Source organism: Psammomys obesus, unplaced genomic scaffold, assembly GCF_907164565.1.
Source record: "Psammomys obesus unplaced genomic scaffold, mPsaObe1.curated_primary_1811, whole genome shotgun sequence".
Lineage (NCBI taxonomy): Eukaryota > Metazoa > Chordata > Mammalia > Rodentia > Muridae > Psammomys > Psammomys obesus.
Window position 1 is genome coordinate 10,818,822 of NW_026596079.1, and position 25,547 is coordinate 10,844,368.

Here is a 25,547-nt window from a genome sequence, read left to right on the forward strand (position 1 = left end):
TATATATATATATATATATATATATATATATATATATATATATATATGTGTGTGTGTGTGTGTGTGTGTGTGTGTATGTGTGTGTGTGTATGGGGAGCGATGAACTTTTTAAAAAGAGATAGACATGTATACACATATATCATATACACATACAGTATATCACTCCCTAAACTAATGATATTTTACAAGTTTGTTTTCTAAACAAACTTATTATTTTAAATTTAAGCCAATAGTCTAACATTGAAATTTTTATACAAAAAAAATTCATATTGTCAAAAAATTGAATGTATGCATATGACATATGATATTATTTGCTTTCAGTAAGTCCCTAGCATAATATAGAAATATTTGCATAAATAGATTATTGCGACATGGAGGGGATGCACAATGAAGGAAGGTTGTCCGTATAAGCTGTTACCCAGTCTAGTTAAGTGATCAAGTAAGGCCTTGTAAACTTGAACTATAGAAAGAAAGAAAGAAAAAGAAAGAAAGAAAGAAAGAAAGAAAGAAAGAAAGAAAGAAAGAAAAATTGAACAATGGAGGCCAGAGAAGAGCTCCTAAGTCTAGATATAGCACAAGCTGAGGTAAGTAGCAGATAGCACAAGCTGAGGTAAGTAGCAGGTGACCTTTGGTCACTGCAGCATTGAAGGAGAATAAAGGTTACCACAGGGGATGATGGGACAGGGCCATATGGAGAAAAGCTTTGTGTGCTGAATCGAACTGTGTTGCCTCATTGCTGACTTTCATATGCATTGTCTATAAAGTGGTAATGACAACACGCAGCCTTCAGCCCTGGGGAAATTACACAAAACAATGCAGGCAAACTGCATCACCATGCTCCTGGTAGGCTGCTTACCTGAACTGGCATCAATTTTCTTCTACCTTTGTTCTCCATACATATATCCATACCTGCCCCACCTCTGGCCGCACTTCTTTCATTATCTAAATCAATGTCAACAAATAATTTAAAATCCAGGATGACCTTTTAAGTTGCTAGTGCAATTGTGTAGATGTCAAGATCCTCAATGTAAGCAATGTGTTTGAGGAGGGTTACATGCCTTGCTAACCTGCCTGGGCAACGAGCCATGCCCTGCCCCCCAAGGAGGAAAGCAACTCTGCTTGCTTGCATAGATAACGCACGAAAGATTTCATCAAGGACCATCTGCATTAAGCAGTCTCTGCCGGAATAAGCAGTAGGTTTGACAATTGTTCCAAATGCTCTTGTGCTGAAGAATTTGCTCAGGATCCAGAAGGATTTTGATGGAAAGGAAGCCCTGAACATCTCTTCTGCCCCACAAGTCTGTGTTTTTCAGGGCACTGCCCACCCCCAACATCCATCAGTCCCAGACAGGAAGGAATCCATTCACCATGGAGACCACTCATATAACCTAGAAGATAGGTGCTCCGCTGCTGCCTGCAGCTCCCAGACATACAGTCCACTCTCAGCCCCCAGTGATCTGCCCTGCATTCATTCAAGGCAAAGCACCTTTCCTTCACTCCCTAAACTAATAACACTTCACAAGCTCATTTTCTGGAAATTGCAAAACATATTATTTTAAATTTGAAGCAGTAGTCTAAAACTGAAATGCTTTCTTACACAGAGAATTCAGATTAACAGCAAAATTTGAAAGATTCAAGTCACAGGTCTATTTCTCAGAATCTACAACAGAGTCCCAGCTGAGCCTCTCCCTGTGACCCAGAACTCTCTACTTCTCTGTAATCCCCACTCTTCCTTTACTAATGCCCAGCCTCAACTCCACATCTCTTAGTTCTTTCTTTGCCTACCCCTGTATTTGCATCCTTGAGCAGTAGCAAGGATCTTCATCTCCACTGTCCAGGACAAATACAGCCATGGCAGACAGATTGGGTTCTCCTGTCTCATCCCCCTCCAAGTAATCGTTCAGAGTCTCCTCTTACCCACAGGAAAACATGAGTTGTTTATTAGTACATCTAGCAAGTACTAGGCCATGGGACAGAGTCATTAGGAGGCTCCTGTCCTCAAGAGACCTTGTGAGGACACATATGGAAAGTCCCTGAAAATCGACATGGAAAGACTAAGTTACAACTGTCTGTAACTCCAGCTCCATGGTATCTGATATCTTCAGACTCTGTGGGAACCTACACTCACTTGCTTATAGCCCCACAGAGGTCTCACACATACACAAAACTTACCTTTTTGAGAAAAACTGGAACAGGAGCATTCAGAGGATAGGTTTGTAGTCAATCACATTCCATCGGCTGGCCCAGGTTCTTCCACGTTTCTACCATGATGGGATAGGTAAGGTGCTCAGCCCATCTTGTCATATACGTCTAGGCAGCATGGTCCAATGCAAGGCTTTTAGAGAATTATCTTCAAAATTAGCTTAAGAATGTGTGAAACCTGAGCCAGTTCTATATCATATTGGTTGTATCAAAAAAATTATTTTATTTTTTTTATTTTTATATTAATTACAGTTTATTCACTTTGTATCTCAGCTGTAGGACCCTCCCAATCTCACCCTCTCTCCCTTGTCTCCTCCCTGCCCCTCTCTAAGACCACTGATAAGGGAGGTCCTCTTCCCCTTCCATCTGACCCTAGCTTATCAGGTCTCACCAGGACTGGCTGCAATGTCCTCTTCTGTGGCCTAGCTAGGCTTCTTCTCCCCCAGGGGAGAGAGGGTCAAAGAGCTAGCTACTGAGTTCATGTCAGAGACAGTCCTTGTTCCCCTTGCATATTGAGCTGCCATGGGCTACATCTGAGCAGGGATTCTAGGTTATATCCATGCATGGTCCTTGGTTGGAGAATGAGTCTCAGACAAGACCTCTGTATCCAGATATATTTGGTCCTTTGTTCATCCATATTCATAGCAGCTTTATTCGTAATAGCCAGAACCTGGAAACAACCAAGATATCCCTTGACGGAGGAATGGATACAGAAATTGTACATTTACACAATGAAATACTACTCAGCAATTAAAAACAAGGAAATCATAAAATTTGCAGGCAAATGATGGGACCTAGAAAAGGTCATCCTGAGTGAGGTATCCCAGAAGCAGAAAAACATACACAGTATGTGTATACTAGACTTATAAGATAGGATAACATACTAAAATCTGTACACCTAAGGAAGATAAGGAGGATCAGTCCTCACTTAGAAAGACAAATATGATGGACATTGGAAGTAGAAGAAAACAAGAAACAGGACAGGAGCCTACCATAGAGGGCCTCTGAAAGACTCTACCTAGCAGTGTATCAAAGCAGATGCTGGGACTCATAACCAAACTTTGGGCAGAGTGCAGGGAATCATATGAAAGAAGGGGAAGTTAGTAAGACATGGAGATGACAGGAGCTCCACAAGAATCAAAAAATGTTTTTTGCTGACCCTGAATCAAATAGATTTGGATCCTGACAGTCAAAGGGTATCCTTGCCCCTAATTATGAACTCTTTGGGAGCTGGAGTCTTGCCTATACTTTCACTTCATTCTGCTGGCACTTTATCTCCAGAAGCCTCCTGAAAATTGTCAGTCTAAATAACACTGCAGCTCCTCATGGAAGCACAGCTAAGCAGTTACCAGTTCTCTTCCTCCCCATTAGAGTGACACTGTTAAGGTCAACCACCAGGAAACACCAAGGGTTTTAAAGCCACCTCTTTATTTCCTGAAATCTACCTAGATTGAGCACAGCACATGCACTACAAAAACCCATGTGGAATTTAACTGGGGGGAGTCTCCTCATTGTCTTCTTGTTTGTCACCTCTCAGCCTTAGCCCAGAAGGGGGCAGTGCATTTTTTGTACTAACCTTGCTCTCTCTGTCTCTGACTTACTTCCAGGGGGCCATGCTCTGGACACCCCAAATCCCCAGGAATTGCCTCCAGGACTGTCAAAAAATATCAGTAAGAATCCTTTAACCTTTGCCCAGAAGCTAAGTAAAATGTTGTCTAGGATACTGACAGTGAAAACATACTGAACATACCCTAGGATCTTAACAGCTTTAGTGTATGCAGGTAGTCATAGATGGTAACCAAAAGCACCTCTCCAGCCTCTCTTCCTGACGTATCATGCTCTAGTGCTCCCTCAGCTGAGCCAGATTTCAGCGGAAATACAGAACCAGGAAAGAGTAAATAGGCTGATGCTGAAGGTTACTGTGGGAACTATAGGTTAGCTTTAAAATAAAATGTTTGTATGTAACAATTAATGAAAACAGTAGCCTTGAATTTGAAAGAGAACAAGAATGGGTATATGGTGACCATTTGGAGAGAGGAGAGGGAGGAGAGAAGTTGCGTAACTACATTTTTTAAATTTATTTTGTTTTATTAATTACACTTTATTCACTTAATTACATTTAATCTCAAAAAAAAAAGAAAAGTATTTTATAAATGCACTCTAGGCTTCCTGGTAAGAAAGAAATGAATGCCATGTTGCAGAGTCCTGGTCCAATGCTTGTTCTGTGGTGAAGAGAACGTTGGGTCCCTGTCACTGTGATAACTCTCATTACTGCACATTCCTTACTGGATACTCTAAATATTATATCCATAGACACAATGACTTAGTGCCATGCATTTATCCTCCACAAAACTTCTGAGGTTAAACATACTATACCATACAGAAGTCATTGCTGCCTAGGAATATTGTTCAAAGTTCATCTATATTGCTTTCCATGGTAACCTATATTACAAGAAAGTTAGTTTAAGATCAATGTTGTTCTTAGAAAAAAAAAAAAAAGGCTTAACATCTCTGGCTGGAAAGAGAAATAGAGGCCAAACCAAGACTCTTTAACTCATGTTTGTCTTCCTTCTGCTTAGATATCACATTCTTCAATGGGATGTTTAAAAATGTGGAGAGTGTGGCTGAAATTTTTGGTAAGTGAAACCTGAAGTTGCTTTTATCCATTGAGTGTTAGGATGGAAGAGGTGTTGGAAGCTAGAAGAAATCACTAGGGTCCTGGTCTCTGTTTCTGATTTCCCTAGCCAACTGTCAATAAGTAACTGGCATCCTAGGAGAGTAGGGATATTGTTTAAGGCACGTTTGAGAGTCATTATATGCCCTTATTGTCCTAATTTCCTTGTTCTGGAAAGGAAATGGTACCCCTGTAGTACAAGTGTAGATGCTGATGGGATTAGTTAAGCGGGTTGCTCAAGAGTGCAAAGCTAGAAGAAAGACATTCATTCTTCATGCCTAGACCTTAGCCTCCTATACCAATGTGGTTTGGTTTCTTCTCCCCAACTAGCAAGTACATGGGAATCTTAAAGATTTGAAAGATTGCCACACAATCCATGTGTTTCGTTTCAATTGTACAACTATTCGGACACCATGAGGTTTCAAAATTGGACAATGCCTATCAAATAATGCTATTCCGTGATTGGTGCTGACAAGGCTACTGAAGCCTGCTGTTTGGTTAGAAGAATCTAAGAATGGTATGTATGACTCAGTGTGGGTGCCCTAGAGATCTTTGAATGAAAATGCACATTTGTGTAAGCATACAGGTACATACAAACTTTAGAAAGGTTTTCCAAAAACACTTCCTCATGAGACCTTATTGAAACAAAACGCAAGAAGGGAAGGGAAGTTTGAATGAGGTAGAAAGAAACCAGAATGGGCAAGTGGGCCTGGTGCTCATAGACCACACCTTTATCCCATCAGTTCCTTCTGTGGTCTTGTGCACTCTGAGTGACAGTGTGGGGTCACCGGCTTGAGCATGGAACAGCCTCTAATCAGAAAAGCAGAGGGTGGGGAGGTGAGGCTCAAGATTTAGAGTAGAAATAATCAATATTGGCCTTATTGGTTTATGTGTTGTATGCTTGAAGGTATATCATCAGCTGGTGCCTTAAGCATATCTCTAGAGGACCATTGGTGTCTTTACCTCTGATGTGGAGCCAATGAATAGTGCCTACCTGGCAGGATTTCTGTGAAGTTTGCAGCATTGCATACAAAATCTTTGCAGTACATCACACCCATGACCAGTTTGAACTATTGTGGCACTGGAAATATCTAGTGAGGTTTCTGGTGCAGACTAGATGCTCAAATACTGTGTGTCTGCGTGACTTTCCCTTCCACTTTCTACACTGGCTCATAATTTCTAGTATTATCACCATGCCACTGGAGATTCGATCAGCAAACTAATAACTCAACAGATCATAAAGTATGTAATATATTTCCATTTTGCTTTTTTATTTATCCTTCTCTCATATATTACATCCCAACCACAGTTTTCTCTCTCTCCTCTTCTCCAAGTTCCTCCCCAACATCACATCTCCCCCAAATCCACTCCTTTTCCCGTCAGGAAAGAGTAAGCCTCCCATGGATAGCAACCAAATGTGACATATCAACTTACACCCTCACTGTTAGGAGTCCTACAAGAATACCACACTACCCAACCATACCATATAGACAGAGGGTCTAGTCAGACCCATGCAGGCTCCGCCATTGTCTCTGTGAGCCCCTGTGAGCCCTAGTTAGTTGAGTGTGTGGGTCATGTTCTGTGGTGTCCTAACTTTTACACAGCAGATAGTCTGAGTGTACCAGGATGGGTGCAGTAGCTGGGCCCAAGTAGCAGAGTTCCTGAAGGTTTGTGCTACGTTCCACTGCTGCCCTCCCTAGTCATACTGGTTTTTTCACTTTACCCTAGGGTCTGGTTGTTTCAGTTTAACTGCTGTAGTTCCAGCTGGCATATCCATACTTAAGGAAGGAGAGAAGTATAGCTCAAAAGGATTTTCTTTTCTTTTTCATTTTCTTTTTTTTATATGTGCATGTGTTGTATGTGTGTTTGTGTGTGTATGTGTGTGTGTGTGTGTACATATTGGCAAGTGTTGAGGTGCATGAGTGTTTACAACATATGTGTGTATATGTCTGTGGAGGGCCAATATTGTTGTGTGAGTTCTTCCTCAATTGCTCCCTACCGTGTTGTTTGATTCAGTGCAACTCAGTTAAACCCAGAGCTCACTAACCAATAGGCACAGTCTTCCTAATCAGCTTGCTCTAGGGATCTACTAGCTCTGTCCTCTGAAGCTGAAATTACAGCGATCTGCCACACTCACCTGACATTACATGGATTCTGAGGTAGCAAGCAGTTTAAAAGCTAGGCCCACTCCCCAGCTCCAAGTGGACCTTCTACTTCTGTATTAGGAATGAAATATTTTCCAAAAGTCTTTGACAGACTGTTAAGTCTTTTTCAGCCAGATCTGCGGAATCTACTTAGTCAGAGCCTAGCCACTGACATGGACGTCCAGTGTTACAGCCACCAGCAGAACCTAATAGTGAGACTCACTCAGAAACTTAGTAAACTGGTGTACCTTCCTGAGAACTTCTCAGTGTCACTCAGAAGGGAGAGACTAGTATTTATCAGGTTTGTGTAACTAATTTTTTTTAACCAATTGCATAGCATGCAGTAACTACACTCACGAAGTCACATCAGCTGGGAAGCAGGAAGTCTAGGGGACGGAGCTCCTCCTGCTCTTGAGTTCCCAGTGCCCACCAGTACCTGGTCTCCCCACCCACAGACTGCCTAGGCTCCCACTTCACCTGGCTGCAGGCTGTCTTCACCAACTTCCCTCTGCTGCTCCAGTTTGTGAACAGTATGAGGTGTGTGGCTGGCCTCTGCCCCCGGGACTTTGAAGACTATGGTTGTGCCTGCAGGTTTGAGATGGAAGGGCTCCCTGTGGATGAGTCTGACAGGTGAGTAACCACAGGTAAGCTCACTGCAGCCTAGTGACACCTTTGTTGAAATAACTGTAGACGGAGACCTGGAGGAGAGACTCAGGTGAGATCTAATTCTGTTACCTATAGGAGGGAACCGCCACCCATCTCTACACAGTAACCAGTGATGTTGTTGTAAGTGATTACTGAGAGCCTCTGATATGGCAAACCTCTATCACACAGATGCTCTAAGATGGGGTTCCCTGCACTGATACCACTAACATCCTTGTTATAATGTGGATTCTTGAGGCACAAACTAGCCCTATCAACTCAATATACATTTAGGTGGATCTCAGAAGCTTTATCCAGTTTATGTCTACTGGAGGAAAAGCAACCATGAGGGTTGCTATTCAAATGTCAATAAACATAAACAATAACAACCCCTAAGTGCTACTGTTAAGAAAATCATAACACTACTCCTGCCTTAGTATAGAATGCAAGAAAATGAACATGGCCCTAATGATGTGTTCCATCCCGTGGACAAGGAAACTGCATATGTAAACAAAGTACCAAGGTTAGCAATGACAATTAATGCAAGCTTTAACTAGGATGTCATCAACAGGCACAGGAATAGGACGGCTGACTGAGCTATTCACTGATTTGGGAAATCTGTTGCTCTGTGTTCACATTCAAGGACTATTCCCTATGACTCAGCAATTCCCATTCTCTGCTCTTTACTGGCAAGTTACTTAATTTGTTTATATTCCACTTTCTTTACCTTAAAAATGGAGGTAATTGTAATGCCTACTTCAGGGTCACTATTTTGGATTAAATGACTAACTATAACCTGGTTATGGAGTATCAGTAACCATGGAGGCAAGGCAGGGCTTGTAGAAGCAGTAACAATAGGGATTATAGTAGCAATAGCTGTAGCAAGGTAGCTGTCATAGTATCAATACTGATGATAATGATACGAGAGTAATAGCAGCAATAGCAGCAGCCATAGCATAGAACAGGGCTAGCATAGTAGTGGCCGTAACGATAGCAAAAGTATCAGCAACCGAAAGCACCCAGAAATAGAAAATTGAACACGGATCACAACTCAGCTCTACTCAGCTCAACTCAATGCTACTCTATTATTAGTACCCTATCTCACTTGCATTATCCTGTGCCCCAATTCCAATGCCATGGGGCATGTGCTTTCTTTCATCTGTGTGGGCTCAGAGAAGGCAGGAAGGGCTCTCTATGGAATCGCCATATTTAACAGCTCATACCTGCCCTGGCACATTTCTCCCTAAAAGACATCCTGCTCCTGCTGCCTTGGTTCTCTGCTCTCCAAACCTCAGAACTTCTCTTTTGTTGCAAGCTACATAGGCAAGTGTGAATACAAGGTCGGTCTCTGGACTGCACTCTTTGTCCTCTAAGAAGGGAATGCACCATGCCCGTGTGTGTGTGTGTGTGTGTGTGTGTGTGTGTGTGTGTGTGTGTGTTTGTGTGTGTGTGTGTTTGTGTGTGTGTTTGTGTGTGTGTGTGTACTCCCAGTAAGTGACCCCACAGATTGAGGAGGTGATTTTCCTCTAACTCTCTTTCAGAGCTTAAAAACAGATTAATTGAAAAGGATGCGTTATTGGTTGATATAGAATAATAGCTCTGTGTTTAAAAAACAAACTATCCTCACCTTGAAACCTGCAGGAGAAGAGACAGGTTGCCTTTGGTCCACAGGGCTAACTTTCCATTTTAGGGACCAGGATCAGGCAGTTGACACTGGGATGGGAATGGGCAGGTTCTGCAGGGTACATGAGGTCAGGACCATTTCTGAGAACATATTTTCCTGTCAAGTCCCGCATTCCTGCTTCATTTAATTCTTTGAACACCCAAGAAACCTAGAAGTCAAATAAACAAAGGAGTCATTTATCACTGTCTCCTCCCCAGAAGGAATGATCAAAGGACCTGTGTCCTCACACTGGTGGGATGGTGGGCTGAATCTAATTTCAGTTTCTGTGTATTTTGGTCAATAGGGTGGGTGGTTCCAAATCCCCTGGAAGACGGATTGTTTCTACCTTGAACTTACACACCTAAGAGTCCTAAAATATTTGCTGCTGTTTATTGAAATAGATGTTTTCTTAAGTCCAAAAAATCCTCCTTAGGCAGGATGAAAGATGTATCCAAGGTCATCATACTTTCACATGCTTTCTTTGTTGCAATGTCCTCCACTGACCGCTCCTTCGTTATGCGAGCCCTTCAACCTTCTAGTAGCAGTGTCATCTTGCTGGTGGCCTTGGCTAGATTAGAGAATTATGTGTCTCAGAATCTGCATCTGTAAAGGTTCACAGTAGTCATCATGCTGGCACAGCTTCCATGGGAGGGTGAGAGGAGTTACCCTTGTCCAGTGCTCAGAGCAGGCAATAGATGGTTAGGACAGCTAGTGTTAGCTATAGTAACAAACGCAGCAGTAAACATCCTCGTTCCCTCTCAGACAAAGGAATTGATGTCAGGAGCTCCTTTGCCATCCAGTGTCAGGTCCTGTCCCATTCTGTAGTTCTCATTGTGGCTTCCTTGGCACCACAACCATTTCTCCTCAAGCCCAGAAATGGCCTCCAGCCTTGACATCCACAGCAGGCTCACTAGAAAAACATTAATTGTAAATGCTCAGAACAGTTCCTGAAGTACTGAAAGGTATCAGCTCTTATTATAAGACTCATATAATATTAATTTGAAAAGAAGGTAAGTAATGTTCCTAAAACAAATCTCTGGTGCTTGATGGAGCTGGTCCAGCTACAGAGTCCCAGTCAGCACCTCCCTGCACCTCAAACTTAGAACGCCAAGGCTGCTAGTATCATATGGAGTCTCATTCTTCTTCTTCCTGTGCCCCAGCTCCAAGAAAGGCAATAGAGAGCAGCCCACAAGTCTGTCCATGGTAAGAGAGGCAGCGACTGGCTCCCAGCCTGGGGTCTATAAGCCAGTCACTGCTGAAAGGCTGTTTCCCTTTCCTGGTCTTCAGACACTGCTGAATTCTCAATGAATCAAGCTGGAGCCTTGGAGACTTCCCTGATGTCTGAGGGTTTCTCCATTTACAAACAAAGACCAAAGACTTCCTTAGTTCCTGTCTTTCTCCAGCTCAGATTTGATTTTGAGCCTTGGAACACCCTGAAACCTATGTCTGCATTAACTGTAGCCACTCAGAACTGATGTATGCTAGATAGTCTGTCATATCCCACGGTGTAACCTCACATCTGTCCCTTGGCTCCCTGGGTCCTGAAGGTCCCGTCTGCACACAGTGGAAGAATCTGCATATTCATTTAAAACATGTTATCTTTAGTGTTCTTGTTAATATTGTATCATATAATCCAAGCTGCTCCTGATAGCCACAACTTTGACTAAGTGATAAATAATTGACTCGTCCACAGAATATGAATTCTTTCCCCTCTCTTCTCTTGCTTATCATAAGTAACAGGCTCAAATATCTCTCACGGATGTGGTAGAAGAGAGACAGTTTTGTAGTGCAGAAACCACCTGTGCTGTAAGAGGGTTTGTGCATCTCACACAGAGATCCACATACCGGAAGCGGGAACGCTCTGTGGCTCGCTGACTGATGTTTGTCACTTTCTGTTTCCAGCATAGTTGCTGGGGTCTCCCTCATCTTGATCCTGATTACTCAAAGGTTAACCCATCCCCTCTTTCTCATCCTCATGGATCTCTTTTTGTTATTATTATTATTATTATCTTCATCCTCTCCCTTTTCTTTTCTACTCTCCTTCTCCTTTTTGAGGCATATTTTCTTATACAGCCCAGGCTAGTCTTGAACTTGTAATCTTTCTGCCTCTCCAGTTCAGGGATGATAGAGAGGTACTACCATAGCTGACTTCAAGGTGAGGAGAAATTACCCTACAAAATGTCCTTGGCCTTGCCACCACTGATTATTTTAAGGAAAAAATAGAGTTGCCCCAACATCTCTAGCAAATGAAGATTCGTTAGAGAAGTCAGCTCCTGTTTGAGGTCAGGAAGAATGACAGAGGCAGATGGAGAGGGGCAACTTCTCCTATTAACACTCACTCAGGTGGATGTGGAAGGTGGTGACAATAGCAAAAGTAGCATCCAAATACAGTGCTCAGACAAAGCCTGGTACAAGCCTATCCTCACCTTTCCTGGACCATTTGCTAAGATCCAGGACCATGTGACTGGCCATAGACACCTGCACATTGGGCAGGGGTGATGCACTCTTCCATCTAAAGTATGTGGGATAGCAGGTGGTGTGTGAAACAGATCACTGCCAGGTACCAGCCAGACATCAGAATGATCCCAGCATGCCTGCCCATCTGTATCCTAACTATGCTCTCTCTCTCGATCCTGCCTAACCTGCCTCAGCTGCTGCTTCCAGCATCGCAGGTGCTACGAGGAGGCTGTTGAGATGGACTGTCTCCAAGACCCTGCCAAGCTCAGCGCAGATGTAGATTGCATCAACAAACAGATCACCTGTGGTGAGCATTTTCAGACCTCCTAGAGCAGGGGCATGAAATGACCATTGTGGTCTACTTGGGATTTGCCAGCACCATCAACATCATCAGCAGTGTCATTGTTGGCACTTGGTTGATTGATGTATTTGTGGTTCACATATAGTTAATGTGCAAATGAATGCTTTTTTATGACTGAAGCAATGGTTTGTTGGAATATTAACTGACTTATAATTTATCTATACTGTAGCAGGTTGTAAGTGGAAATAGTTTTCTATTTATTAACTGTGTAACTGTGGGATAATTTCTTAGCTTCTCTTAACTACAGAACAGGGAGGAGAAAACCTCCTTCAAAGAGATGTTATGGAAACTGAATTAAGCCCGAATGAGAAATGGTTAATGCAGTGGCTGGGGCAGAGTGAGAACTTATGATCATGTATGGAGGTAGAAACAGTGGTGAGAGGTCAGGCTGGTGCTGGCTGCTGTTTGTGAGGGACAAGTGCATAAGTTGTGTTCCTGTGTAAGAACCTATTTACCATATGACTCTGGGAATATTATTTCACGTGTCTAGGCAGTCCTGGGAGAAATACAACAGGCAAAGGCACAGAGGGGGGAGAGTATATAGCAAGTTGAGGTGCTAGATTGAGCAAGTCTCCTGGGTGCCCACTGTAGACCTTGTTCCTGATGCACAGCAACTCTCATCTTCCATCCCAACAAACCGTTAAATGGAAACCACTGTTCTTAGTTTTCAGACAAGAGAAGGAAAGCTCTGCTCTGAGAGATTAAACAACCTGGCTAAAGTTACATAGGTATGCAACTGTAGGCTTTGAACCAAGGTCCCAGTGACTCCCAAGTCCAGATGCTCAGCTGGGTGGAGCCTGGAGCATTAACAGAGGGTAGAGGGAGGCACTGAGGAAATGATGGAGAGAAACCAGTGGAAATAGAAAAGGGCATATCCATCCATGCACTCAGAAAACACATCCTGAGTATCTCCCCACGTGAGACTGCTGCATCCATATAGGGGCCCTCCTGACCTTCTGGACTGTTGCCTGGATGGTCAGTGCCTTGGTTACTTTCTTCCTCCTCTTGACAGAGTATCTGACAGGAACAACTTAGAAAGGTTTAAGTTGGCTTCTGGGTCAGAGTATATAGTCCATAGCAATGGGGAAGCACAGTAGTGGAAGCAGATCACTGCCTGAACATCAAGAGAATAAAAAAGTTGTTTGTATGGCATCAGTCTAAAAACAGAGTATTCAGGCTAGAAGCAGGGATAGACTCTTATCTCCTGTATGCTCTCCTGTGCTACCTCATGAGCCCATGGTTCATGAGCTTTTCCTCTTCTCTTCAGCAAAATTTGACAGGCCTAATCTGAAAGTCTTGTGTAGATAATCTCGGCCACTCCAACTTCAGAATGGAAACATCCGTGCCACATGTGGAGGATGATAATCCACAAAGACCCCCAGTGACCTTCCAATCTGTGCCCCACCTCATCTAGCAAATCTCTACCTTCTAAATGTACTGCAATCTCCCGTGCAATCAGCTGGGGAGCAAGTAATCAAACACATGAGCTTGTGGCTGTCATTTCACATTCAAAGCATGGTAGTTAGGCACTGCAAATGTGTTATGTGGTGACAGGAGTTGTGGAGGAAACAAAGTCAGGGAGATATGTAGGGTGGGCTGGGTGGTACTCTGTTTAAATGAGAAGGGCATTTGCTCAAAGCTTCTTTGAGCAAAGATTTGAAGAAGTAGTAAGCAATTCTTACTTTAAGTGAAGGTGAAGAGTGACCGAGCAGAACATGACAGGCTGAAGGGGCGAAATAGGGAACAGAAGGGGATAATAAGAAGTGTGGAAAAGATGGCATCAGGGAGAAATGGAGGTGGTGGATAGGGACAATCACACAACACTTCCTAGGTGACTCTGGGAAGTCAGCAGGGGCTCTGAATCAATAGACATGCTTCGATTGAAGTGTTTTATTTTTAATTTTTGTACCCCTAAGGGTGGAACCCAGGACCTCTTGTGTGCTAGATAAGTGCTCTCTACCACTGATATACCCTCTGTGTCTTACTCTAGCCCTTGATCTATTTGGGATCCCTCATGACAGAATTGGGAAGGCTAGTCTGTGGTCCACTGACATGAATGGGCAGGAGAAGGTGGCAGAGTATGGAAGGATGTGAACAGTCCCCAAAGTGGATACAGGCAGAGCCAAAGCCAGTACAGCAGACTAGGCTAGGCATGTGTGTGACCCCAGGTTGGGTCCATTAAGCCAAAAAGGTGACACTGTCATTACAAAGTTACAGGGAGAGCAAGTTTGGACAGGGCAGACCGAGAGTCCTGTTGGAGCCATCATTGCCTATTGGGGTTCCAAGTTTGATCTCTCTCCCTTGCTCTACCTTTGCTGTATGCAGAGTCCGAGGATCCCTGTGAGCGCCTGCTGTGTACCTGTGACAAGGCTGCTGTTGAATGCCTGGCTCATTCTGGCATCAACTCTTCCCTGAACTTATTGGATGCTTCTTTCTGCCTGCCTCAGACTCCAGGTGAGACAACCAGGCCTGAACCCCAAAGTAGGGTTGAACATTGGGCAGGAGCTTCGGTGGGACTGAGTGTGGCTGCCTGTCTTCAGATGCCAAATACAGCCCTTCAACATCTGAGCCCACTGCTACAGCCACACCACCATGTGTTTCCTTGCAGAACCAACTAGTGGGAAGGTCCCAGTGACGCTCCTGCCTAGAGGTAAATTCCCAGCATAGCTGGTTCCTTCCTCCAGTGGCTGACTCACAGAGGCTGGTGCCATCAATGAAATTGGCTCTGCCTCCTTTTGTTATGAGACCAATATAAATATCCAGTATCAAAAGATGCTAGTGCCAACTCTACCCTAGCTAGTAGGTACGATGTGAATTTAATCCAGTGAAGGTGTACAGAGCCCATGTTCTTTTTCTCTGTGTAGTCAGGGGCCTGGTACAGAATGGGACGGGGGCAGCACCTCAGGCTCAGATGAACATGGATCTCACTCCCTGACTTGTGTCCACTGAGGCCTCCCTAGAATGGACCCTGCTTCTTCTCCCTTGCTATTTCCTCCTTACTTCCCAGAGCCTGAGCAGAAAGCACAACCTTGCTCAGGTAGCTCTTTTCAAGGGAGAGGTTGTTTATCCTGTGAGCATCTGGAGGCACTCTTATATAATTCATGCTTCTTACTCTAAAATATGGGTCTTATGAAAAACAATAAGTCAAGTTTATGGCTGCCATTTCTTGTTTGTTAGAGTTTCTCTGCTTTCTCATTGCCAATACCTTTAGGTACCTGGGGATGGTCCGCTGTCAGTTTGTTGTCACATCTATCCTTTCCTTAGGCTCGGGTCTCTTCCTATAATTAACTGTGTAATTTTTAAGGGGCAAGCCACAGTGTATGTGTTGGGCGGTAGGTATGTGGGTGTACATGGGGAGTGTGCATAGGTGTGAATATTGTACATGCATGTGTGCATTGCCAAATATGGTGCATATATAGGTGTGAGTGCTAAGTGTTCATGGGTATGGGGATGTACTTGTATGAATGTGGGGTATACACAAGGATGTGTGGACATACAGGTTTCTCTGTGCATCTTCCACATTCTGTACTATTCAGTACATTCACTTTCTATTCTGTCTGTCCTGCCTTCTTAGCAAAGGTCTTTTAATCTTGGGATACCTTCCAGGGTCTATAGCTCTTTTACTGCCTTCATCTTATGGCTCAGATAGCCCTCTTCCTCCACCAGAATCCAGCAGCAGCTGTGATTCCTCCTGAGTCAAACAGTGGTGGTCAGCCCATGTTCCTGGAGGAGTAAGAGCCAGGGAACTCTCAGCTAGAATGGACAACTCTTCCACGAAGACTCCTTTCTTAGGCCCTCCCTCCCTTGGCCCCTCAGTACCTAGCTTGCTCAGCTTAGGTCCCTTGAGGTTTTCTTCTTGCTGTTGGAGGCTCTCTTTTTCCAGGGGTTCCTGAAAAGCCCACAGACAGCAGTCAGATAGCCCTGTCAGGAGAAGGTAAGTATGAACAAACATGTGACCCAACCACCTTTGTCCCATTTGTGCCACTCCATACTGGCGGGATGACATCAGCTCCCCCATATGTTCCTTGCCTGCTTTGTTATGGAGCTGAGTAATTCCACAGGCCTTGGTCCTTTCCAGCCAGAACCTCTTTTCTATTCCCTCGGTTTTCTCTTGTCCCTCTGTCTTCACCTCTGGAGGGTCAGAGATATGATGCTGCAGGCTCATCCAGAGGTACAGCTTCAGGCTTGTCCAGATGGACAACGCTCTATTTTAATGTGCCTTCCAGGTCTTGTTTGGATATACTTATGCCAGAAAGTGATGTGTTGCTCATCCAAAATTCAAATTTAGTGGGTGTATTAAATATATAGCTGGCTCTTAGCGCAGTCACTCTATATAGTTCTCCTTCGGGGAACTGGAATTTTCCCCTTTCCTTGGTCCTTATGCACAATCTGTTTCCCTGAACATGGAACTGGCTCAGGGGCTCAGCTTGATCCATAATCAAGTGGTGTCTCCTTTCCACAGTGGCTGGTGAGATGAGAGAAGACAGACCAACAACACTCTCCAGGACAAGTAAGCAGAGCCAGGGAACTCTGAGGGAGTTCCCTGAGGAGGTGCTGGGCACAGTGGAGATGCTGCCCAAATCCATGTGCTCTTTTTCAGTGGCTACTACTGGATGGGGCCCCAAGGGAAATATAGTGCGCATTTACAGAATATGTAGGACAGTGAGGCTTAGGAATCTTAAAATTTCTGTCGCTCAGCCAAAATATCAAACAAACAAACAAACTTGATGACCTGGCGTTAGCCCGGAATTCAATGCAAGTATGACCATCAAATCTAGAAATGTCTAAGTCAAATTTCAGTTGGTGAGCCTGACTTAAACAGACATGCTCATGGTGGTTAGCAACCATGTAATTATCCTAGGTGTAAGCAACTGACAATAATTATTTGCTACTTACAATCAATGAGTAAATTGATACTGGCTGACGGGCAGTACCACCATTGAAGGTCACCAATGTGTAGGCATTAGTCACCAGACGCACCAGACTCTAGATCCTCCCTTTTCCCAGGAATCCTGTTATTATTCCATGAAGGAGGGGAGGGGTCATTCACCTAGTATGTGTCAGCTCTGAAGTCCTTGGGTCTGAGCAGGTAGGTTTTGCTTTGAAAAGAGCAGTCTGCTCAATAGAGGACAGTCCAGATGTCCCTTTAATGTGGCAACTGCATTCACAGTCAGCTTCAAAGCCTGAGTTTTATACAACACTACCATTGTCTCGACCCACAAGTATGTAAAGCTGAAGTTCGTGTTCCCCTTTCCTTATGAGTCACCATCTCTCTTCTTTATGATACAGTGGAAAGTGAAAGTGGAGCTTAAGATGATGCCCGAGTCTCAACCTCAGCTGGCATGACACTTCATCCCACCACTGCCTAACTTCTTAATTCTTGAGGAGTGTCTTAACTCTCTTGTATGTTTATTTTCTCAACTCTGAAAGAGGAGTGAGCAGGAGACTCCTATTTGTGAGCTTCCATAAAAGTGAGTCAGAACAAAGTCCTTATTGTCATATCATTTGGAACACAGTAGGAGGTTTGTAAAAGTTAAGAAAAGTCCAGGACTCAGCTGCTCTCCTAAAGCCAACAGCAGCATGCCATTCTACTCCCCCCGGACTGCCCACTGCTTTGTTTAAATATAAGATTTTTTTTTCTTCCCATATTTTTCACCCCCAATTTCTTCATAATATACATTCTCAAAGCTTTTCTACAAATTCCCCTGCATTGCAAGCTGCTAGGACATTTGTCAACAAACATGTGGGAGAAGGGCAGGTCAGTTTGGGCCCCGTACTCTGCCTCTGGAGACCAAGGCACATAGTAGTGTTGACACTCAGTCTGTCTGTCTCCTCTTCGAGCAGAGTCTGTTCAAGATCTTGAAAATGTGGAAGCTGCTAGGACCACATCAAGTCCAGGTAAGCACATTTGGCTCCCTCTGCCTTTACATATATAAGCTTGTGAAATCAATCAATGGATTCCAAAGGAGCTTTGGACCAAGCTCTAAGTGGAAGAAAGAATTGAACACAATGTGTCTCTATATTCCTTCATTAAGAACACATGCAGAATTAAAAGACATATTAGCAGGAAACAATGAGAAGTTCTCAGGTAAAGACTTGTTTGTGAAATTATAATTTGTTTTCCATTTAAAAACACTTGTTATTCCATTATGCAAAATCAGATACTTTTAGTATTTATGGTATTTTCTAATAGCCTCATGTATTACTTTTTTATTACTGTGATAACACAGCATAACCAAGAAAACTTATAGAAGTAAAAGCTTAGCTCGGGCTTACAATTTCAGAGTGCTAAAGTCCATGATGACAAAGTAGAGGGAGCAGGTGGTAGGTGGCTGGAGCAGAGGCTGAGAGCTCACATTTCAAACAGCAAGCGGGGAAATAGAGCTAACTCAAAATGGTGCCTGTATTTTGATAACTCAAAGCCTGCCCCCAATGACACACCTCCTCTTAAAGGCTATGACTTCTAATCCTCCCCAAACAGTTCCAAGTATTCAAACATAGGAGCCTGTGGGGCCATTCTTATTCAAACCACAAGCAGCTTTACTGGGCAAAGGATGCAATCAGGCTGTCTGTCAAGTTGCATAAAGAACCTTCACATAATTGTAAATAGGAAGAAAAATAGCTGTAGTACTTGAACAAGCAGGTCAAGAGTTCAAAGGCTTAAGGGGAAGGTCTGCTTGTTACGTGGCACCCTACCTTTTTCTTCCTTCTCTTTGCCTCTTTACTTGCTGAGAGCATCTATACAGGTCCTGTTGCAGGTGTACAATTGTAAACATAGTACAATCCTAAGCCTGACCGATCACCACAGTCCTCACCCATGAGCTGACATGTAGGTGGGTTAGCTCAGGCTCCTGTAGAATCCATGAGTCTGCAAACAATGTGCACTCTCTTTACATGTCTGTGTTCTGAGTGTTTGCATTTGGCCTTGACCGTGTGTTCATCTGCAAATGACTCTGGGTGACTCTTTAACTCTGAACCATTAAGTTGTCTATTTTCAGGATCTGCAGAGATTGTTGCCATAGCTAAGGGTGCAACCCATGCTGCTGCTGGCATGAAACCATTGAGGTTGGGAGTATCATCTGTTGGCAATGGCTCTCAGGAGACAACTGGAAAAGGTAGGTGAGAGGCATCATCCAGGAATGTCTGGCCTCCCCACCCTGGAAATCTTAAATCTAGCTCTTAACAAAGACTTTTAGGCTACATTATAGATTGTGACCATCTCCTGCTGATGCAACTAAAAGGCATCACATACACCCTTTACTAAGCAAGTTCTTTAAGGTTCAAGGGTACGAAGCTTACTTTTGTCCTTCAGCTGCTATGAGTCTGAGTCTGAGCAAGAACCAGGGTTTTCTGCCCCCTGGCTCTGTCTCTTCATCACTCTCCTGGCCTAGAAGACAGGATCTTGGCTGCCTTCACATTGTATGTGGTGGCTAACTAGAAAGATGAAGCAGGTGGGTACTACCGATTATCCTATCTTTCTTCCCTTTCATTGCCTTCCCAAAGAATCCACACTTGGGAAGAGCTCTAGTCAGTAGGACACATCTGGGGAAGCCTCCAATGGTGTCCAATGCAGAACTGTGGAGAATGCATATGAAAGTTGTAGGCAGGTGCGGAAGAGCATGAGGAGAGACTGAGACAGAATCAGAATGAGAAAATCCAGAGCTTTGTAATACAAAACATGCCAAAACATGATGTGTCCCCAAAAGCCTAAGAGGACAGCTAAGACCCTGCAGGCTCCTAGGCTTTTCTCAACAAAAGGGTGTGGTCCACAGGGCATCTTTCGTCTTGACAAGTCCTATTCTTTATGAAGATTTTATAACGAATTCAGTAGAGCATAAAAAGCCAAACTGAAGAGGAGTTGTTCTTTGAAACAAAGAGAACAAGGCACAGGAGAGTGGTGATCTGAGATCCACCCAAAGTAGTTTTCATACGATGTGAAACACCATTCCTCTTAGGAACTCTGCTCTAGTTCTCCGGTGTTCTTAATTAGCTTGTGACAGATTGGCCTTCCTGCATCTGGGAGATGGGGATAGCATGCAGGCCATGCTACAGCTTGGAGAGATGCTCTTCTGTCTAACATCCCGTTGCCCAGAGGAATTTGAATCTTATGGCTGTTACTGTGGAAGAGAAGGAAGAGGAGAGCCAAAGGACACCTTGGATAGGTATGGATGGGGAAGAGTGGTGCACAAATGGCAAATGAGGTTGCTAGCTTCTGTAAGGGCCCTTATCTGCATTGGGCTGTACATCAAGTCCTTTAAGGAATGGGGTCTTGGCATCTATTCTTACTTAGGGTGCCATTATAACACTACAGACCAACTTTCCCAATAAGCAGCTGGGTTTAACTCTTTGTCTAGTAAAGGAATAAGTCAGGTTGAGCCAAATCTCTTGATGTCTCATTACAACCATAGACTACCACGCATCCTAGAAGGACCAGCTTGCTAACACACATTGCATGACTCTACACTGACCTCTTATGAAATGGTCCACATAGAAACTAGAGGCCTGCACTTGGTTAACTCAGAAGAAGGCAACGTTTAATCTATACTCCTAACTTTTAAGTGCATTTGCTAAATTTCACAACCACCACTTTTCAGGGAATTTCCTTGGCTTCATATACACATCAATCACTTACATACAAATTCAGCCCACATCTTGGGGGGCTTTTTCGTGTGACAGGCACCAAACAAAGTAGTAGACATACAAAAATGATTATGGCTAAACAAGGCAGAAAAAAAAAAAACAAACTTTTATGAACAAGAGATGATTTCACTGAGTTAGACAATTAGACAAAAGTACATAGATGAAATAAGTAATTATGTGGGATCCACCTTGGGTTGAAAGAATATTCCAAGAACACAGTTGATAGGATCTGGAAGACTGATTACCCATTATCCACCCACCCACTCATCCACCACTACCCCCATTTTAGTGCTTACCATTAACATAGATTCCTTTTTCTCTACTGCCTGATCATTCAGGCTGTCAGTGAAAGAAATCAAGGACACCCTCCCCCCAAATCCTCCAACAGGAATGAGCCTACTGAGATTTTAATTGTAGCAGTTAAAGCTGCAGTGGCATCAAATATGTTTATATAATGAGAGGCCACAGCATGCCCTCTGTCCTCCATGACAGAGGGAACTTTAATAATGTCAATATTACATAATACACAGAACTCTTCAGTGAGATAATGAAGACAGGGACATAGCCAGCAGCAGTCTCTATGTCCCATTAAATCTCGTGAGAAAAAAATGGGGACAAATTTGGAAGTGCCTTCTGATCACTGACCATATTTCATCAAAATATGAAGTTTGAGCAGTTGAGAAATAAGTCAGTATAGTTTTCTGACATCTACAGAAAAATCAAAACCCAAAAGTTCTACGTAGAAACTGTGAATCGCAGCTTGTTCCACTGGTGTCATGCCCTGCAAGAACACAAGTTCACTATTACGTATTCCGTTAAGTCACAAACAGGTGATTTGCATGAATGTGTTGATCACTTTTGATTCCTAATGATAGTAACTTTAGATTGCAACTATTGTGTTCATTTTCAATCCCACTCCTGTAACCGCAGGAAATACACATATAAGACACCATGGCTCAACTGTAATGGTAGCTGAAAATGGGGCAGTCACTGACATCAGCTATTGGGTAATGTGAATGTGTGATGTGGGATTATTTTGCCTGGCAACAAAATTGGTAAAGCTGCCATGTGGCTAAGAACAGCGTACAAGTATGATCATCCTTTGTTGGGCTGCGGTCCCCAGGAGGAAGCACATTGAAACTCACAGTTAATCCTCACGCTAATCCAAGAAGGCAGCTCCATTGTGTCTCCTACTTCACAGAGGAAACATATTCAAAAGGCAAAAGAAAAAATGGGAAAGTTGGGATATGGGCTGGAAAACAGCATTGCCTTAGACCTGAAACCTCCACTTAGCTGGCCAGTGGATTTTAAATGTCTATGGATAGCTAAAAGCACTGCACTAATGCATAATTGTAGACCACTATTAACTGGCACCTTTACAGGTGTCCTACAGACATCATCCAGCTGAGGATGATACTGAAGATGTTAGGCCAGAAGATGTATCTGCACACAAGACATTGACTCATTTACTTGTGTTTATTGGGGCCCCAATTTGTGTTGAACCTGTGCTGGATGCAGGTCTTCGAGGGATAAAGAGATGACCTATAGGTGTGAAGCTAAGTATTCTATTGTGTAGAAGGTTAGATAGAGAAGGATCACTATATTGTCATGAAACACATCAAGCTCAAGGGGCAACCTTCCTGAGAAACCCTTCATTCCCATCTGCTGGAAAGGTGCAAAGATGAGTTGATTTGCCATCAATAATAATAATAAAAACTGTAGAAATTCAGATATACAGAATGGAGCTGATGCTATGGTCGAGGCAGCCTCTTGGCCCTATACACAACTTGACCAGCCTTTGAGGTGTGTAGTAGCTTGCCTTACATACTCAAAAAAGAGCCCTTGGCACATCTCAGCACCACACACAGTATGGAGAAAAATGACCTTATGGAGGGTACTGGATTAGTGGGGAACTCTGGGAAATAAAGTTTCCTTGGCCTTAGGTGCTGTTTGTCCCATCACTGCTGTTTGGAGCAAGTGAGACACCTGGGCTGCCTGCATGGGAGGCATTCTCGGTCATCTGTCGTATGTGAAGACCACACAACCAAGTGTAAGTGTGGTCTTTGCCTACAGTCCTCATGTTATTGTGTCTGCTTTCTGGCTGAAGCTGGGCTACAGCTACTTCCCCTAGCACTTCTTCGTTTGTACCATGATCTCATGTTCTTCACTTTGAGGCAGGTCCTTATATCTCTTTCCATGGATGAGGGGCTCATGTTCAAGAGCCAGAGTCTGCTCCCTTAAGCATCAAAGCTAATTGACAATCTCAGTAGCCTGTGCTTGCTGAGCCATGCTCAGTTGTTCTAAGGCTTTGAAAGGCACGGTTAATCCTCACACCAATCCTAGGAGGCAACTCCATTACTTTTTCTACTTCACAGAGGAAACAAATGATGCTCACCATCCATTAAACAGGCAGAAGGAAGTGGGAGAGTTTCGATCTGGGATGGAAAACAGTATTCCCTCAGACCTGGAACCTCCCCTTAGTTACCCAGTGGTTTTAAAGTATTCTGCCTTCTCCTAATAAGAAGACCCTGTTCTGGATTTGATCACCTGAAGACTGTCATGATGGAGAGTGATGGGTGGCTCTGGCTGAAGGTGTGCCTAGCCCACAGCTCCACTCCTCCCCATGTAGCCCACAGAAACAATGTGTAAAGTCCCCACCCTGGTAGGCATCAGACCAACCCCTGTGGGCATCAGCCCTGAGCACATGGCAAAGTAGCCTTAAATCAGGCTCCTGTGTCCACTGTTGCTCAGCAGTGGATGGCCTTCTCCCACGCTGCTCCGTGGCCTAGTAGCTTAGAAGGAAACACTTCCTGTGGGGCTCTGAAAGTGCTCTGGAAGGCTTTCTCCTCATTTTTAACTCAGGCAGCAACTGGATGGACCTGCTATCCTCTTTTCTGATTCTACATGCCATACACAGCATATGGATCTCCATAACACTCTGCTTGTGCCAAATTTAATGGGAGTGCTTGCATGTCACTCACTCACTGATTCAGCTTTCCCCTAAGCCAATAAACTTTCATTGGAAACTATGGATATAACCATGATTTTTTTTTAAATATCTGAGAATAAACAACTTTTAATAAAAGAAAGATGTAGTTTGGCTTATGGGTTCAGTCCCATGGTCACTTTTCCCCTATTGCTAAGAGCTTGTGTGGAGGCAGAACATCATGGCAATGCAATCACTTCACAGAGGTTGAAAAACAAATGGTGGGGAGATGGATGGATGGAGGCCAGGGATGAAATATATCCTTATGGAGCACACACACACACACACACACACACACACACACACACACACACACACAGTTTTTCTCTTCTTAGCCCCGCTGCCTTGTTTTTACTAGCTCTTAATGCCATGCAATTACAAAACCATCAATGTATTGGTTTACTTATGAGGTCAGAGCCTTCAGGATCTAATCACCCTAAACCCCATAGCTTGAAAGCAGTCCTTTAGAACAAGCCTTTGAAGGGCTTTTAAGACTCACACTGTAACAATAACGAATGTGTGTGACCCTTACTTCAGATTGCTCACATCCTGGAAGTAAAACGGGCAATAGCCACTCCACCAACAGGTAGTGAAGTTGTCTTGGGGTGTTGAGGGCTTTTACTTCAAGATTGCAGTGAAGACCAGATAATTGGGAGGTGGTCAGGAAAGGCGGTGAGGTGAGACTGACAATAGGCTAACAGGTTCTAGGGTGGCATGGGTGTTCCATGGTATCCTGGAGTACCTAGGAATTTTATAACAGGAAGTGAGGCAGAAAGTATCATCAGGGTACAATGAGAAACACAAAGAACTACTTTTTTTATTAAATTTTTATTTTTATATTAATTACAGTTTATTTACTTTGTATCCCAGCTGTAGCCCCCTTCCTCATTTCCCTCCCACTCCTACCCTCCCTCCCTTATCTCCTCCCATGCCCCTCTCCAAGTCCACTGATAGAGGTCCTCCTCCCCTTCTGTCTGACCGTAGCTTATCAGGTCTCTTTGGGACTGGCTGCAATGTCCTCTTCTGTGGCCTAGCAAGGCTGCTTCTCAGGGGTGGGGAGGTCACAGAGTCAGCCACTGAGTTCATGTCAGAGACCATCAAAGGGCTACTTCTAGTAGGAGAAACAGGCTAGACAATTAGAACAGTGCATACCAGATACCAGAGGTGTGCAAGATGGGGTCTGGAAAGGGAAATGATTGTGGTTTTACAAGTGGCTTTGTGCCCTACCTGGAGTCTCACATCTGCTCCTCTGCTTTTGCTAAGGTGTAGGACAGAGCCTGTGTGAGAAGCTACTATGCGCCTGTGACCAGATGGCAGCTGAGTGTATGGCCTCTGCCTTTTTTAACCAAAGCCTCAAGTCACCAGACTGCCCCGAGTGCCAGGGTCAGCCCATATCCTGTGAGGATGACATGCTCGGGGGAAATGTGGCCTCTTCTGTGGACTCCAGTTCGGAAGAGGAGAGCGAGGAGGCCACACCCTGGATGGAACGTCCAAGAAGCAGGCTTCTTGAGAAGCCCCCTGGTCCCTTTAGGACCAGGCCCCTTGGTGGAAGATAAGATGCTGCATGCTAGCAGTTCTGAGCTGCATGAGCTGTTTGACCCTCAGTCCTGTCCATAGGAGCCTTAGCAGAAGCTTAAAGGTAGCAGGGACAACCAGCTCCTAACCCATAAGCCTCCTGAAACTTGTCTGCAGACAATGTCTGGAGAATGAATGCAGACAACACTTTTCTTTTTTTCTGTACTTCATTATGGAAGCTCAATAAATTCTCTATGCCATAT

The 25,547-nt window shown here is 43.9% G+C and overlaps 1 protein-coding gene across 1 annotated transcript in view; it reads left to right on the plus strand.

Moving 5' to 3' along the window:
• Positions 1–25,325, plus strand: part of Oc90 (otoconin 90) — a 27,426-nt gene extending 2,101 nt beyond the window's left edge. The window contains exons 2-14 of the mRNA XM_055626671.1: positions 3,810–3,872; positions 4,782–4,838; positions 7,476–7,650; positions 11,977–12,089; positions 14,469–14,597; positions 14,752–14,793; positions 16,027–16,077; positions 16,606–16,653; positions 17,988–18,041; positions 19,142–19,258; positions 20,134–20,305; positions 22,727–22,833; positions 25,033–25,325. Coding sequence (XP_055482646.1) covers positions 3,810–3,872; positions 4,782–4,838; positions 7,476–7,650; positions 11,977–12,089; positions 14,469–14,597; positions 14,752–14,793; positions 16,027–16,077; positions 16,606–16,653; positions 17,988–18,041; positions 19,142–19,258; positions 20,134–20,305; positions 22,727–22,833; positions 25,033–25,325 — 1,421 coding nt within the window. The remainder of the gene's footprint in view (positions 1–3,809; positions 3,873–4,781; positions 4,839–7,475; positions 7,651–11,976; positions 12,090–14,468; positions 14,598–14,751; positions 14,794–16,026; positions 16,078–16,605; positions 16,654–17,987; positions 18,042–19,141; positions 19,259–20,133; positions 20,306–22,726; positions 22,834–25,032) is intronic.
• The last annotated feature ends 222 nt before the right edge of the window (positions 25,326–25,547 follow it).